This window comes from Dendrobates tinctorius, unplaced genomic scaffold (assembly GCF_039654945.1).
Source record: "Dendrobates tinctorius isolate UK_male_01 unplaced genomic scaffold, ASM3965494v1 ptg000116l, whole genome shotgun sequence".
NCBI classification, from domain to species: domain Eukaryota; kingdom Metazoa; phylum Chordata; class Amphibia; order Anura; family Dendrobatidae; genus Dendrobates; species Dendrobates tinctorius.
The window spans coordinates 22,890,032-22,907,667 of record NW_027361784.1 but is presented as its reverse complement, the minus strand read 5'-3'; the positions used below and the strand labels follow the sequence as shown (position 1 = coordinate 22,907,667).

At 43.7% G+C, this 17,636-nt stretch overlaps 1 protein-coding gene across 2 annotated transcripts in view; it reads left to right on the top strand.

Moving 5' to 3' along the window:
• SNTB1 (syntrophin beta 1) overlaps positions 1-17,636 on the top strand; it is a 188,281-nt gene that overhangs the window by 62,928 nt on the left and 107,717 nt on the right. For both annotated transcript variants that reach the window (XM_073590271.1, XM_073590272.1), the window contains exon 2: positions 4,571-4,787. In XM_073590271.1, coding sequence (XP_073446372.1) covers positions 4,571-4,787 — 217 coding nt within the window. The remainder of the gene's footprint in view (positions 1-4,570; positions 4,788-17,636) is intronic.

Here is a 17,636-nt window from a genome sequence, read left to right as displayed (position 1 = left end):
AGCATGTAGCATGCATGTAGTATATATGTAGTATGTAGCATGTAGTATGTATGTAGCATGCATGTAGTATATATGTGTTATGTATGATGCATGTAGTATGTATGTAGTATATATGTAGTATGTATGTAGCATGCAGTATGTATGTAGCATGCATGTAGTATATATGTAGTATGTATGTTGCATGTAGTATGAATGTAGCATGTATGTAGTATGCATGTTGTATGTATGTAGCATGTAATTTTTTTTTTTTTTTTTTTTTACATTTAACACATTAGCCGGATGATGGGACTACTACTGTCCCATCATTGGCTAATGTGTCAATCACTGTCATGGTAGCAGGCATCGCCCGATGGGACTTGTAGTCCCATCGGACGATGCCTGCACAGACCCCCGGAGCCTGCACAGACCCCCGGCAGGCCGGCACAGCCCCCCGGCAGGCCGGCACAGCCCCCCGGAGCCTGCACAGACCACCGGCAGGCCGGCACAGACCACCGGAGCCTGCACAGACCCCCTGGCAGGCCGGCACAGCCCCCCGAAAGGCCCGTACAGACCCCAGAGAGGCTGTACAAGGGCAGGAAAGGGTTTTTCTTATTCCGATACCGGAAGTCCCATAGACTTGAATGGGACTTCCGGTATCGGAATCGGCGATACCGATACTTTTTTTAAAGATCGGCCGATACCATCCGATACGATACTTTGAAGTATCGGACGGTATCGCTCAACTCTACTAGTCATCTCATGCCACCTGAGTTCAAAGGGTTGTCTGGTGAAAGTCACCAACTATTTCATAGAATAGGTGAAAACTTATTGATTGGTGGGTGTCCGACCTCATGGATCGGCACCGATTGACAACAGTGGGGAATTTTATCACTGATGGAGCACTGTTATCCCCGTCATGGAATGGAACGGCAGATCAGACACCCGAATGCCCATCCATTCATTCTCTAAGGGGACGTCGAATAAAGCTGAGCCCAGAGCTTGGCAGTCGAGCATGCGCACATCTGCTCCATTCTAACGGGAAAAAAGTGACCCATTCTGTAGATCGGTGCCGCTCCCGGTGGTCTGACCCGCACTGATCTACAGTGTGAGCCATAACCAACCTTCCTCAAAACTCAGATTTCATCCTGAGTGCCTGTCTACACGTTGTTATCACTTTCTGTACATATTTTCCTTGCAATATTAATTGGTCATTAGTGATGAGTGAACATGCTGGGATAAGCCGTTATCGGAGCATGCTCAGGTGCTAACTAACAGACAGACAATCCCTGCATGTGTTACTGCTGTCGAACAGCCACGAGACATACAGCCGCGGGGACTCGAACATATTTTTCGACCACGCCAAAGACACTCGGCTAGCACACGAGCATGCTCAGATAACACCTCATCCCCGCACATTTGGCTCTCCTTTATGAGGTGGACCATCCTTGCCTATTACCTAAACTGCAAACTCTTCAATACTATAGTGGTTGTACCTGTAAGTCTTGTCTGTGATAAATCCAGGACTCGAGTATTGTAGAGGCCGTCCTTCAACCACCGTCTATCAAACAGCCCACTATTGAATTCCCGTTTTTTCCTAAATAAAACAGACTCATCGTTTTATATAAAATTGGCCAAGTCGTCTTTTATTATAACAAACATAACAATCAGTAATCACTTTAGGCTCAACGAGGATCTTGGCGCTCCAAAGGCTTGTCGGTACTCGAATATTGAAATCTTACAACTTTACCCCCAGCCATAACCACCAGCTCGGGGGGCACCTCCATTGCAGGAAAACCTTCTCCATGACACCAGTTCCCCAGGGTCCCCACCCTGAAGAGTGACACAACTCCACCAGGCCATTACCAAATTCCAACCACAATTAATTGGCGCCAGCTACTTAATATACACCCCCCACCACAATTGTCCACTAACTCCAAGGACCCCCTTCCTCCGCCAACCCAAAATGACACCAAAAACAACCCTACTTATCTCCCTCGTTGCCAAGAGAATTTCTGTTTTTTTTTAAAGATACCAAAATAAAAAGGGGTGGTCAGGTGGGACCTTTTGCTATTGTCTCCCCCAGTACTGATTAAGAGCCTCCCATACCCTCCCTGAATGGTGCTTGTTTTTTATGGTTGTTGGAGTTTGGTGAATGGTGGGGAGATTATCTAGTGATGCTGAATGGTGTTTTTTTTATGGGTACTGAGGTCTACGGAAAGTGTCGGGTTTTGCTAATTGATGTTGGATTTCGTTATAGGTTGGTGGGATTTGCCTGGAATCTTTTGAAGGCCAATGGTATTCACTTGGAATCTGCCGATGGGCGGTTGTTTTATTATGGGTGTTGGGGGTCTCCTACTTAATGCTGAGATCATCTGGGGTTTACTGAAGGGTGCTCGGTGTAATTTAAGGGTACTAGAGTTTTCTGATGGGTGCTGGGATTTGTTGATGGGAGTTGGATTTTGTGGAAGGATGCTGCAGTCTGTTGGTGTCTGCTGATGGGTGTTAGGATTTGTTGAAAGGTTCTGAGTAGACTTGAGCGAATATGTTCGGAATCGGACAACGAATCCGAACTTGCCATATTCGTGACATATTGTTACCCTATTCGGGCCCAATTTGTGTTTGACGATCAGTCCCGAACATATTCGGTCACTTGTACCCCCATTGACTCCAATAACGTTCAACGAATATTGCAAAATCAATATCCTCCCCAGATCAAAATCGGAACCGAATTTTGAAAAATTTGTTCAACTCTACCGTAGCAGTTTTGAGACCATGGTGGTCTTTTGAAAGGTGATTAGTTTTGTCAATGGGTGCTGGTGAGGTCTGGTGCTGGTAGTGGGATCAGATGAGGTCTGCTGGATGGCGGTGGGATCTGTTGGATCTGTTATGGTTTTGTTGAAGGTGCTGTTAAATAGTATTGGGATCAGGTATCTTCGGTTCTGTGCCATGCGTCGGGCATAACTCTCATCGGAAGACTAGAATGTTTAGAGAAGAGTTTTATATTTGTAGAGTCCGGGCGTAGATCTACAAAGAACATTGTGACCCCCTCAATGTTTTTCCAGGTGCAGTAGAGCGTTTGTATATACTCACTGTAAAGATTGGTCCTCAATGCGTTTTCCTGGACCGACCCCCTTTAATGATCACCTTAAATCCTTTCAGAAGCCAATCAATAAGCAATGTGACATCTCTCGTCAGTATTTTCTGGTCTCGAAAATGTCATCCAGACATCAGACAATGGATGTTCTGTGGAACAAGACATAATCCCGCGCTCAGCGTTTTTTGGCAAGTCTGTCGTCTTGTCTACAGTGAAAGAAAAATGGATTCTTTTGTTTTAATTCACTGATGTCATCGGTAAATGAGAATTTTACATGATCAGAATTGAATCTTGTGCAAAGAACAAGTGTGATAAATGCCGCGCCCTGTGAAAGTGCACGGCCGCCTACTCCTACAGACCATGGCACCAAGATAACGGCACAACAGGGCGAGGTATAGCACCGTCCAAGATGCCGAGACGCGACAGTCATGGAGCACAACGTCGTGCAGGGTCAGATCTGTGGTTAAAACACTAAGGGTATGTGCACACGTTGCGGATTGCCGTGAGGAATTTTCTGCGCAGGATCTGCATCTCTTGGCAGAATCCGCAGGTCAAAATCCGCGCGGTTTTTTATGCGGATTTCGCCTGCGTTTTTACACCTGCGGATTCCTATAATGGAATGGGTGTAAAAACTCTGCGGAATCCGCACAAAGAATTGACATGCTGCGGAAAAAAAAAACGCGTTTCCGCGCAGATTTTTCCGCAGCATGAGCACAGCGTTTTTTTTCCCCATAGAATAACATTGTACTGTAAATCACTTCCGGATCTGCAGCAGATCCGCAGGGGCAAATCCGCAACGTGTGCACATACCCTTAGGCTATGTTCACACGTTGCGTTTTTGCAACTTTTTTTATGCCAAGTTTAAGCTACGTTTAAGCTGTTTACAAAAAGCGCTCTTTGCTTGGATTTTGCTGTGTTTTTTTGCTTCACTTTTGGTGCGGTTTTTTTACTGGGGTTTTGTCAGGTTACATTTGTCTCTTGTGCACGCCGATAAAAGTAAGCGGCACGTGCAGGAGCCTTCTGAAATCTTATTCGTTTTCCTGGTTCTGTAAAACACTTTGTGGGTTTTTTTCTTTCGTGGAGTGTGAACAAGTTGAAAAAGTTATGGCAAGAGTGGTGTAGCCATAAATGACCTCTAACTATGACGTCTATAGTACATCTTTGCTATGTAGATAGATACTGACGAGATTCCTCGTTATTGTGACACACCGTGACTTGACGCGCCGCCGCCGCTCTCGGGACATCATTGATTCCCTTTTGCCTCTCACCGTCCCCGTCACTAATTCTTTGTTCCTTTTGATCTTATTACAAGACGTCGCACGTATTAAAAGCAGAATACATAATATACAGTAGATGAGACGAGCGCTTTGAAGTTGTTCGCGGCCTGGGAGACGAGACAAGGCCTTACGCAGCTTGTAAACTGGTAGTGTGTATGGGCGCCGCCGCTGATGGATGAGGTGGAGTAATTGTGGTGTTTTATGACTTTTTTTTTTGTAGTGAAGTACATGCGAGAGGCCACTCCTTATGTCAAGAAGGGTTCCCCGGTGTCTGAGATCGGATGGGAGACTCCTCCTCCAGAATCTCCGCGGCTCGGTAATTCATCGAAGTGTCCGCCATCGCCTCTCTCTCTGCCCAGTTATGGAGACAAGAAAACCATTCCGCTGAAGATGTGTTTCGTGACGAGGAACCTGACCGTTCCTGATCCAGAGAACAGGTAAATCTATTAGGCCTCTTTCACACTTCCGTTTTTTACAATCAGTCACAATCCGCCAGGTTTTGAAAAAAAACGGATCCTCAAATTTTTTTTCCCATTGACTTGCATTAATGGCGGATTGTGACGGATTGCTGTCCGTTGCATCCGTTTTTTGTGAGGATCCGCCAAAAGTTGCTGTCCGTCACCATCCTCAAAAATTTCAAAACGGAGCTTGTAACGTTTTTTTCTCTTGCGGATCCTGCAAACACTAATTTAACCCGAATTTCTTTCTGGGTGCCGGACAAAAAAAAAAAAAAAATTCTCCCTCTCCCTCTCCCTCTCCCTCTCCCTCTCCCTCTCCCTCTCCCTCTCCCTCCCTCTCTCTCTCTCTCTCTCTCTCTCTCTCTCTCCCTCCCTCTCTCTCTCTCCCTCTCTCCCTCTCTCCCTCTCCCCGGCCAGCGATTAAATTTCTTCATTTTCAGGATCCGTCTGAAAATGGATCCTGTGCCATCCGTTCACATCAGTTGAGAACGGATCCGCTTGTCCGCCTTTTTGGCGGATTATAACTGATGCAAAAAACTGAAGTGTGAAAGAGGCCTTACACACCCATCGTACCGTGGGATGGAGCATAGGTGTTCTATACCTTCATTGTCACCCCTTCCCCCACCTGCCGTGTAATGAACTGTAGATACAAGTGGGGGAAGGGGAGTGACAACTATCATTTCTGGTTTAAAAAAAAAAAAAATTGTCACATTTTTTGGGGGACTTTCTTATTACAGGTATTTATGGCGTATTCAGAGAATAGGTGTGAGGGGGAGCACTTTTAGAAAAGTGGACCCCAAATGTTGCCTGTCAAGTAAAATAACTGAACTGGATGGTACACATCCTCCCCCGATCCAGCGCTGCTCTCCTTCCACAGCTCCCATCACCGCTGCAGTCAGTGGCTGAGCTCAGTGGTTGGTGCCATCTATTTCATCCAAGCGGCTGAGTTCAGTGATTGGCGTCAGCAGTGATGTGAGCATCTGACGCGCCATTTTACTCTCCACAGCAGGGGTCCCCATCTTTTCTTACCTCCAGACCCACATTGCATGCATAGACGTTACAGAAAACCCAAATTAAAGTGCCCTAAGTATCGTCTTATAAAGTATTAATGTCCCAATTGCCCTCTTATATAAGAGTTATGCCACAAATCACCCTCATAAAGTACTTATGCCCCCTTGTAAATTTGCAATGCCTTGGGTACGCCCTATAAAGTAATAATGTCGTTTTAATGTCCTTTTAATGCCCCAAGTAAAGAAATATTGTCCATCGAATCCCCCTTAAAAAGTAACAATGTACTGAGTACAACCTTATAATATGTAACGCTGGAGGGTGTAGACCCACTGCACCACAGGCGCGGCTTAGTCTGGAGGGGCGTGACTGGGATTCTGCCAGGTCTAAACTAGAGCCTCTGATGGTGAGGATAGGCTGGGCAGTCGGTAGACACCAGTTACCATTCCAAGGAAGTCCCTGGGCCTGCAGCAGATGACCAGTGCATCAGAGACTTGGGTACAGGTGGGCGAGACAAAAACGAGGGCAGGCAGTCTGAGCTCGGGGCAGGCAGGACAGAATCAGATCTCATAGCCGAGGTCATGAGTGGATACATTAAGATAAACGAGAAGGCAAGCCGGGTCGATCACAGGTGAGATAAAACAGGAATACGCAAATACAGGAACTAGAGACAGAGCTACAAACAACCTAAGTTCAGGCGAGGAATGGCGGGTGGAGTCGCCTGAAGATAGCAGTAGGCAGCGCAAAGCGATGCTCAGGTACTAAGTGGAGCAGAGCGAAACACTCGGTGAGTGGAGTGGCGCTTAGAGGTTGTGCGAGTGGCTGGTATATCATAAAATAAATTTGCTCCAAGTGTCCCTGTACAATGTTGTAATTCCCTGAGTGTCCTTTATAAAATAATAATGCTCTTTCAGTTCCCCCTTAACATTTAATATCGCCCAGCGTGTGCCTAACCAAATAATAATGCCCCCTGAGTGCCCCATAACAATTAATTAAGCCACGAGTACCTCCAAAAAATGATGGCCCCTGAGTGCGCTATTAACAATGAAATGTGCCACTGAACGATTAACAATGCCAACTGAGTGCCCTACCCAATAATTTCCCGAATGAGCCCATCAATCGGGTCTTCTTCATCTTTTAGATACCGAGTGCTGGCTTATAGATGTGCGTACATTTTATGAATGCCTTCCCTGAAATGGTACGGCGCTTCCTGCAGTATACAAGAGGGGGAGAATTACCCACTGTACCATAAGTTTAACAAAATTACCCTGCGGAGACAACCCGAGCAGACAGTGGTCAGCCAGACGTTTCAGTAAAAATAAGCAAATTTCTCCAGTTAATAACAAAAAAAAAGGGAAGAGGGAGATGTGGCTGCAGTTGTGTCTGCGAGAGGAGGAGCATCAGGAAAAGGTAAGTGATTGGCTCAGGAAGAACCCGCCCACTGAGGAAGCATGGAGTATGACAGTGAAGCAAAGGGAAGGAAAGATTCCTGAAATACGCAGGTCACACAACATTGCTGGCTGTGCTGCGCGTAGTAAATATTCACAACTGTTTTCTTTGATAAATGTTATCAGGTTACAGGAGAAATTAATTTATGTAAATATAAAATAATGTGGTAATGACGCCTCCGAAGAACATTTGCGTATGTATATTGTATAGAGCGCCAGTATAAAGTGTTATTATCTGGGGAATGTATATTATGTGTGGGGGAAAACCGGGAAATGCCCAGGCCGATGATTGATGCTTCTAATGAAGCCTCTTCTCAATGTGCATTCATTAAAGTGATCGGCACAGGAATATATAGAATGTGCACAGTGCATCACTGTAGACAGGATGGGCGGGAAACTCGCCATTTGCATTTCAAGGCCAATGAAAAACAAAGATCATCTCACAAATCACTTTGAGGCAAGACATCATTGTTATACAGTCTACCAGCAGGACTGAAGAGGTTAAAGGAGTTCTCCTTGTTTTTTTTGGGCAAAGGAGTATAAATGTGTACATGTCCCTCAGGGTCTTTTTTTTGGTAAACCATACCAAAGTTACATGCTCATAAATAATCTCCAGAAAGATTCCAGCTAGTATTGGTAGTGTTTTTTTTATATAAGCCCCACCCACGCATATAGTCCAGTCCCACCCACGCATATAACCCACACCCCATAGTCACAGCAGACTAGCCACTATTAAAGGGGTTTGTTTCAACCCTGACAACTCCTTCAAATAAGGGACCCTACAACAATGAGTTAAGCATTGTAGGTCCACCTCCAACCACCTTTTGTGAGTAGTTGAAATTTAGGTCTAACTTTCCCTAGATGTAAAATCAGAGTATAGTAGATGGAAATTTTAGAAACGTTTGCTTTAGTCGATAGACGCGGGTCCTGAGGATGGACTTGCTCTGTGACATCCATATTTCCTTATACGCATATGGACAGAAGTTACTATCACGCAAGAATTTTTTTTTAAAAAAGTGCCATCAGATAAACCCTAATGACAGTTCCCGAAAAGGACCCCCAAATTGTAAAGCCCTATCTTTAATACCCAAGGGAAAAAGCTGGTGCTGAAGGCAAATTTGGGCCATCTAATTGGAAATTTCACTTGGGTATCATAGATCACAAACCGTTAGATCAGAGAAATTGGAGCACACATGATATGTCGGTTGTACGTTTTACATTGTTTTCTGGAATGGTTGGAAGGAAGTGACCGGTGGCGGCCTTCTTTTCTTCTTCTTATTAACTGTTCTTCTCAAAATACGTCTGTGATCTACCAGGTGTAATGTGCTCACCTCGTGGGACTGACATGGATGCCGCTTGGCTCCTTACCAATCCGAATTACCGGTAGGTGTGCCATATTTAACAACAGTGACGCATCAGTCTCAGTCCCCGTTATAGGTGTTTATTCCCTAGTTAGACCTGTTGAACCCACTCTGCATTTGAACTTGATATTTGCTCGACTAGTTTGACCACATTGCCGTCTCTGCTGGATCACCGCTCCTGAGGCCTTAGGCTTATCTGACAATATTTTTTAACATGCCTATGCCTAGGTTTTACGGCTACCTCTGCACCTCTTATGGCCACTTTCATGTCCATATTTTTGGCTTCATTGTCCTCTGTTATGGTTGGGATCTACTGATTATACCCGTGACTGCCGGATCAGGTTTCTGTTCCAAGTGTCTCTTTACTGCTAAGTTTTAGGAACTTTTTGTTGAAACCGTATCATAACTACAAAGACCTAACAAAGCTACATACAGCAGTATACACACAGCACAAAAATACCAGAAAAGAACTATAAGTACTGGACGTGAAAGTAATATTTCTGTAATAAATATTAAAAAAAAAAGATAATTACATAATGTGAAAAATAGTAAAAGAACATCCGGTGGGCGAATCCGACAAAGCAGATAGTAAGACCATATATTTGTTGTTAAGCGAACCCTGGCGTTTCCATTTCCCAACAAAAAGTAGTAAAGTGCGAGTGCAGCAAGAAATAGGTGAGTATATTGGATCACTGAATTAAAAAGTGCCCAAAAAGGCAACTAAATCTGTTACAGTTCTGCAGCACAGGACTAGGGTAAGAGGGGGAGAACTGACCCTGCACTGTGACTAGGCTGATACCCTACGATGGAGTGGGCGACCCATTCCTTGTGAATAGACCCACCGACCATCCTAGGCTAATATCAAGCGAAGACCTATAGATAGGGGGAAGGGGGTCCCTGAAAGATCTAAGGACTGTGTACAAAAAAGGGTCACCTCCTAATAGAAAACAAAGAGAAGGCTGCAGAAACTAACTGAAAACAGAAACTAAGACTAGCAGAACCAGAGGTCCCAGCACTGCACTAATTAAACACACAGAAGGCAAAGCAAAGCTCCAAGCCAGAACTCAAGGAATACGCGGATAATATAAATAGGACACTTGAAGATTGTTTTGCCAATAGCTTTGTCTGGGGATACCGGCTTTATCTGGGGCTTTGTCTCCTCCTGTTTAACTTTATCCAGTTATGGACACCTAAGTCCTAATGGGAGCTGTGTACCTCGATTCTAACCAAAGTCAAAGGGAAGGAAGGCGTCAAAAGTTAAATTGTGTGTTCCTTACTTGGGATCAAACCGTTATATTACAGTACCTGTTAGAAAACCGCCCGCTGGTATAAACACAGCAAAGATAAAATACACAACCATTCGGAATCTAAATGGAAAGAAAACAACCTACATGTCAGTGCAATTTCCTGTATAAGGCCATGAAGGCCTCCAGCCCGTCGGACCATCATAACCATTCCCGTAAGTCATTTTTTTTTTTTTGCAATATATGATATTAAAAATTCCTGAGCAGGACATAGACTTTAAAATGCGTCCTGGCAGACAGAAGCGTTTCGCCTGCCACGTTCGCCATTACTTTACCTTTCAGGGACTGTTTTTGCCTTCAATCCTTGGCATATGACACTTTTATTATAAAGCAGAGGTAAACATTGCTGCATTAGTAATTACGTTGACCTACTTCATAATACCAGAAGCTCCGGAGAGGAAGCAGCATGAGTTAGATTAACATTGCTAAAATATTCCGTTCTCTCCATGTGGCCATTTTTTTTTTTTTAATAAACTAGTCCTCGTCCACTCGGAGGCCGGTCACATTTACTTAACACTGTAGTTTTAATCCAAGCAGCAAGAACAAGCATAAATCAGTTGTGCTCACAACCTCGAGGACATTATCTTTTTTTTTTTTATCTTTTATTTTTTTGTTTTTTTTTATATTTATTTTATTTTTTTTATTTTTTATAGTTTTTTTTATGTCTCTTTTAGCACGAGATTCTTGTTATTTAGTCATCAAGAAGATGTAATTGTGTCTCTGGTGTATTCTTGGTTTTAATTAAAACCTCTCAGCCAAGTATTTAACATTTAAAGAAATGGGCGATGTTTCGTTTTATTATTTTGGGGTTTTGTTTTTTTTTTACCGTATTTATTATGTATTAAAAGTGACCTAACAACATGATTCAGTACGATTGCGACAATCTCAAATTTATGGTGTTTTTTTTTATTATTATTTATGTTGGTTCTTGCCTTTATTTTATTTCTCCAAATTGGTTTTTAATTTTAATTTTCTGTGAGCCGCGACATTTTTATTTTTCTGTTGATGGAGAGGTGCAATGACTTGTCTCTTTTGTGGCGAGCTGTAGAATTTATTGACACTATTTTAGGGTGCGTGTGATATTTTGATTTTTTTTTGTTGAATTTTTCGGGGGGGAAGATTGTCAACCAAAAAAAAACCGCCAATCTTACAGGTTTTTTTTTTTTTTTGTTTTTTTTTGGGGGGGGGTAACTTAAAAGTGAAATCATTTTAGATGGTGATAGATCAGACTTTTATAGAAATAAAGATACCAGCTGATTTTCTTTTTTTATTTCTTTGTGATTTAATTGGGAAAAACTGATTTAAAAGATAATCTTTTTTTTTTTTTTTTTATAAATTTGTACTTTTTTTTTAATCCCACCAAGATTGATTGATTTATTGCTAGTACTATATATTACAAAAATGTAATTTCCTCTTGTTGAGATCTAGTCTCTCTCGGCCGTGTCTCTGAGCACTGAACACCTTGTACTTCTGTGTCATCAGCGTCGGACTGGAACACCTTGGGCCCACCAGAGAAAATCATTCTTGGGGCCCACTACGTAGCTGCATAGAGTTAAATACCAGACCACCAATTATGCGGTAAAACACGCTAATATCCGGGTATAATATAAGGTTGTACATGTCTTAATTATGTAGCAGGAGTTGGGGTAGCCCCCTCATATAATATAAAGCAGCCCCCTCACATAGTATAATGAAGCCATCTAATAGAATATAATGCAGCCATCTCATAGAATATAATACTGCCCCCCTCATAGGGGATAATACTGCCCCCCTCATAGGGTATAATGCACCCCCTCATAGGGTATAATACTGACCCCCTCATAGGGTATAATACTGCACCCCTCATAGGGTATAATACTGCCCCCCTCATAGGGTATAATGCACCCCCTCATAGGGTATAATGCACCCCCTCATAGGGTATAATGCACCCCCTCATAGGGTATAATACTGCCCCCCTCATAGGGTATAATGCTGCCTCCTCATAGGGTATAATGCTGCCCCCTCATAGAATATAATACTGCCCCCCTCATAGGGAATAATGCACCCCCTCATAGGGTATAATACTGCCCCCCTCATAGGGTATAATGCTGCCTCCTCATAGGGTATAATGCTGCCCCCCTCATAGGGTATAATGCACCCCCTCATAGGGAATAATGCACCCCCTCATAGGGTATAATGCTGCCCCCTCATAGGGTATAATACTGCCCCCCTCATAGGGTATAATGCTGCCCCCCTCATAGGGTATAATGCACCCCCTGATAGGGAATAATGCACCCCCTCATAGGGTATAATGCTGCCCCCTCATAGGGTATAATGCTGCCCCCCTCATAGGGTATAATACTGCCCCCCTCATAGGGAATAATGCACCCCCTCATAGGGAATAATGCACCCCCTCATAGGGAATAATGCACCCCCTCATAGGGAATAATGCTGCCCTCCTCATAGGGTATAATGCTGCCTCCTCATAGGGTATAATGCTGCCTCCTTATAGGGTATAATGCTGCCTCCTCATAGGGTATAATGCTGCCTCCTCATAGGGTATAATGCTGCCCCCTCATAGGGAATAATGCACCCCCTCATAGGGTATAATGCTGCCTCCTCATAGGGTATAATGCTGCCTCCTCATAGGGTATAATGCTGCCCCCTCATAGGGTATAATGCTGCCTCCTCATAGGGTATAATGCTGCCTCCTCATAGGGTATAATGCTGCCTCCTCATAGGGTATAATGCTGCCCCCTCATAGGGTATAATGCACCCCCTCATAGGGTATAATGCTGCCCCCCTCATAGGGTATAATGCTGCCTCCTCATAGGGTATAATGCTGCCTCCTCATAGGGTATAATGCTGCCCCCCTCATAGGGTATAATACTGCCCCCCTCATAGGGTATAATGCTGCCCCCTATTAGGGTATAATGCTATATAGATATAGAGTTAGATAGATATAGATAGAAAGATAGATGTAGAAATAGATAGATATAGAGATAGATAGTAGATAATGGATAGATATAGATAGAAAGATTCATAGAGATAGATAGATATAAAGATAGATATAGAAAGAAATATAGATAGATAGGTAGATAGATATAGAGACAGATAGAAAATAGATAATGGATAGATAGAAAGATATAGAGATAGATAGATATATAGATAGAGATAGATAATAGATAGAGATATACAGATGATATAATAATAATAATAATAATAATTAATGTAGACATATATAGAGATAAATATATATAGATAGATGGCTATAAATAAAAATAGATATAGAGATATATAGAGATAATAGATATAGAGATAATAGATATAGAGATAATAGATATAGAGATAATAGATATAGAGATAATAGATATAGAGATAATAGATATAGAGATAATAGATATAGAGATAATAGATATAGAGATAGATAGATATAGAGACAGATAGCTATAGAAAGATAGATATAGAGATAGATATAGAGATAATATCTAGATATAGAGATATGTATAGAGATAGATATAGAGTTAGAAAGATAGATAGATATAGAGAGAGATAGAGATAGATAGATATAAATAATAGAGATAATAGATAGATATAATAGATGGATAGATCAATAGATAGATAAAGAGAGAGAGATAGAGATAGATAGATAATGAGATATAGAGATAGATATAGAGATATAGTGTTAGATAGAAAGATAGATAGATATAGAGATAGATAGATATGGATATAGAGATAACAGATAGATATAGAGATAGATAGATATAGAGATAGATATAGAGATAGATAGATATAGAGATAATATATAGATAGATATAGAGATAGCTATAGAGAGAGATATAGAGATAGATATAGAGAGAAACAGATATAGATATATAGGTAGATATAGAGATAATAGATAGATATAGAGATAGATAGAGAGAGCGGTAGATAGAGAGAGAGATAGATACAGAGATCGATAAATAGAGAGATAGATATAGATAATAGATAGAGATAGATAGATAAAGATAGATAATAAATATAGAGATAACAGAGTAAGATAGAAAGATATAGAGATAGGTAGATATAGATAATAGAGATAGCTAGATAGATAGACATAATAGAACGATAGATATAGAGATAGATGTAGAGATAGAGAGATAGATAGAGATAATAGATAGAGATAGATAGATAGAGAAAGATAGATAGATATAGAGATAGATATAGAGATAGAAAGAAAGATAGATAGATAGATATACAGAGAGATAGATATAGAGAGAGATAGATAGATAGATATAGAGAGATATATATATAGAGATAATAGATATATATAGAGATAGATAGATATAGATATAGAGAGAGATAGATACAGAGAAAAGATATAGAGATAAATAGATAGAGAAAGATAGATAGATAGATATATAGATAGAAAGATAGATATAGAGATAGAGCGATAGATAGATATACAGAGAGATAGATATAGAGATAGATAGAGATATATAGATAGCTATAGAGAGATAGAGATAGATATAGAGAGAAATAGATATAGATAGAGATAGATATATAGATATAGATATAAAGATAGATATAGAGATAGATATAGAGATAGAGCGATAGATAGCGAGAGATATAGATATAGAGATAGATACAGAGAAAAGATATAGAGATAGATAACGGATAGATAAATAGATAGGTATAGAGATAGATAGATATAGATATTAGATAGAGATATATATAGATAAAGATAGATAGATATAGATGGTAGCTAGATAGATAATAAATATAGAAATAATAGATATAGAGATAGATAGACATAATAGATAGCTATAGAGATATATATAGAAAGATATAGAGATAGATGTAGAGATAGAAAGATAGGTATAAAGATAGAGCGATAGATAGAGATAGATATAGAAATAGATAGATATAGATAATGGATAGAGATAGATATAGAGATAGATAGATATAGATAATAGATAGAGATAGAAAAATAGATAGATATAAGAGAGATATATAGAGATAGATAGATAGAGAGAGACAGATAGAGAGAGCGAGAGAGATATAAAAAACAAACAAACCACGATACTCACCTCTCCTCCTCGCTCCCACGCTGATCCCGGCGTCAGTGTCAGGAGCTGCCCCCTCTGCCAGACACACAGCGGGTGCGTGATGTAGTGACGTCATCGCGCACTGGCTGTGAGCCAGGAGCAGAGAGGACTGAGGGCGGCGCCGGCCCTGATTTACAGCTGTAGTCTGCAGAGCGGCTTACTGGGCTGGGGGCGGGGCCTCTGGGGGTGGAGACCTGCTTCGCAGTGAATATTCATTTCTCTTTAGCAGCGGGGACAGGGGCTCCTGCCTCCTGACACCCGCTGCTGCTCCGCTGGCAGGGGCCCCCATAGCAGCTGCATGGTGTGCGACACACCACTGGCTGGGGGCCCCTGGAGCAGCGGGGGCCCTAGGCAACTGCTGGCCCTGTATGCCAGCAGGTGCCAGGGCCCACCAGATGCCAGGGCCCACCGGAGAATCCTCCGGTTCTCCGGTGGGCCAGTCCGACGCTGTGTGTCATGCTCAGTGGTGGTCGGGCTCAGCCTCTTCACCTCGGCCGTGTCTCTGAGCAGAGATCACCTTGTACTTCTGTGTCATGCTCAGTGGTGGTCGGGCTCAGCCTCCTCACCTCAGCCGTGTCTCTGAGCACTGAACACCTTGTACTTTTGTGTCTTGCTCAGTGGAGGTCTGGCTCAGCCTCCTCCCCTCGGCCGTGTCTCTGAGCACTGAAGACCCTGTACTTCTGTGTCTTGCTCAGTGGTGGTCGGGCTCAGCCTCTTCACGTCGGCCATGTCTCTGAGCACTGAACACCTTGTACTTTTGTGTCTTCTCAGTGGTGGTCGGGCTCAGCCTCCTCATCTCGGCCATGTCTCTGAGCACTGAACACCTTGTACTTCTGTGTCTTGCTCAGTGGTGGTCGGGCTCAGCCTCCTCATCTCGGCCATGTCTCTGAGCACTGCACACCTTGTACTTTTGTGTCTTGCTCAGTGGTGGTCGGGCTCAGCCTCCTCACCTCGGCCGTGTCTCTGAGCACTGAAGACCCTGTACTTCTGTGCCTTGCTCAGTGGTGGTTGGGCTCAGATTCCTTACCTCGGCCGTGTCTCTGAGCACTGAAGAACCTGTACTTCTGTGCCTTGCTCAGTGGTGGTCGGGCTCAGATTCCTTACCTCGGCCGTGTCTCTGAGCACTGAAGAACCTGTACTTCTGTGTCTTCTCAGTGGTGGTCGGGCTCAGCCTCCTCACCTCGGCCATGTCTCTGAGCACTGAAGACCTTGTACTCTTGTGTCTTCTCAGTGGTGGTCGGGCTCAGCCTCCTCACCTCGGCCGTGTCGCTGAGCATTAAACACCTTGTACTTTTGTGTCTTCTCAGTGGTGGTCGGGCTCAGCGTCCTCACTTCAGCCATGTCTCTGAGCACTGAAGACTTTGTACTTTTGTGTCTTCTCAGTGGTGGTCGGGCTCAGCGTCCTCACCTCAGCCGTGTCTCTGAGCACTGAAGACCTTGTACTTTTGTGTCTTCTCAGTGGTGGTCGGGCTCAGCGTCCTCACTTCAACCATGTCTCTGAGCACTGAAGACTTTGTACTTTTGTGTCTTCTCAGTGGTGGTCGGGCTCAGCCTCCTCACCTCGGCCGTGTCTCTGAGCACTGAACACCTTGTACTTTTGTGTCTTCCTCAGTGGTGGTCGGGCTCAGCGTCCTCACCTCAGCCGTGTCTCTGAGCACTGAAGACCTTGTACTTTTGTGTCTTCTCAGTGGTGGTCGGGCTCAGCGTCCTCACTTCAGCCATGTCTCTGAGCACTGAAGACTTTGTACTTTTGTGTCTTCTCAGTGGTGGTCGGGCTCAGCCTCCTCACCTCGGCCGTGTCTCTGAGCACTGAACACCTTGTACTTTTGTGTCTTCCTCAGTGGTGGTCGGGCTCAGCGTCCTCACCTCGGCCGTGTCTCTGGGCACTGAACACCTTGTACTTTTGTGTCTTCCTCAGTGGTGGTCGGGCTCAGCCTCCTCACCTCGGCCGTGTCTCTGAGCACTGAACACCTTGTACTTTTGTGTCTTCCTCAGTGGTGGTCGGGCTCAGCGTCCTCACCTCGGCCGTGTCTCTGAGCACTGAACACCTTGTACTTTTGTGTCTTCCTCAGTGGTGGTCGGGCTCAGCCTCCTCACCTCGGCCGTGTCACTGAGCATTAAACACCTTGTACTTTTGTGTCTTCTCAGTGGTGGTCGGGCTCAGCCTCCTCACCTCGGCCGTGTCACTGAGCATTAAACACCTTGTACTTTTGTGTCTTCTCAGTGGTGGTCGGGCTCAGCCTCCTCACCTCGGCCGTGTCTCTGAGCACTGAACACCTTGTACTTTTGTGTCTTCCTCAGTGGTGGTCGGGCTCAGCCTCCTCACCTCGGCCGTGTCACTGAGCATTAAACACCTTGTACTTTTGTGTCTTCCTCAGTGGTGGTCGGGCTCAGCCTCCTCACCTCGGCCGTGTCACTGAGCATTAAACACCTTGTACTTTTGTGTCTTCTCAGTGGTGGTCGGGCTCAGCCTCCTCACCTCGGCCGTGTCTCTGAGCACTGAAGAACCTGTACTTCTGTGCCTTGCTCAGTGGTGGTCGGGCTCAGATTCCTCACCTCAGCCGTGTCTCTGAGCACTGAACACCTTGTACTTTTGTGTCTTCCTCAGTGGTGGTCGGGCTCAGCCTCCTCACCTCGGCCG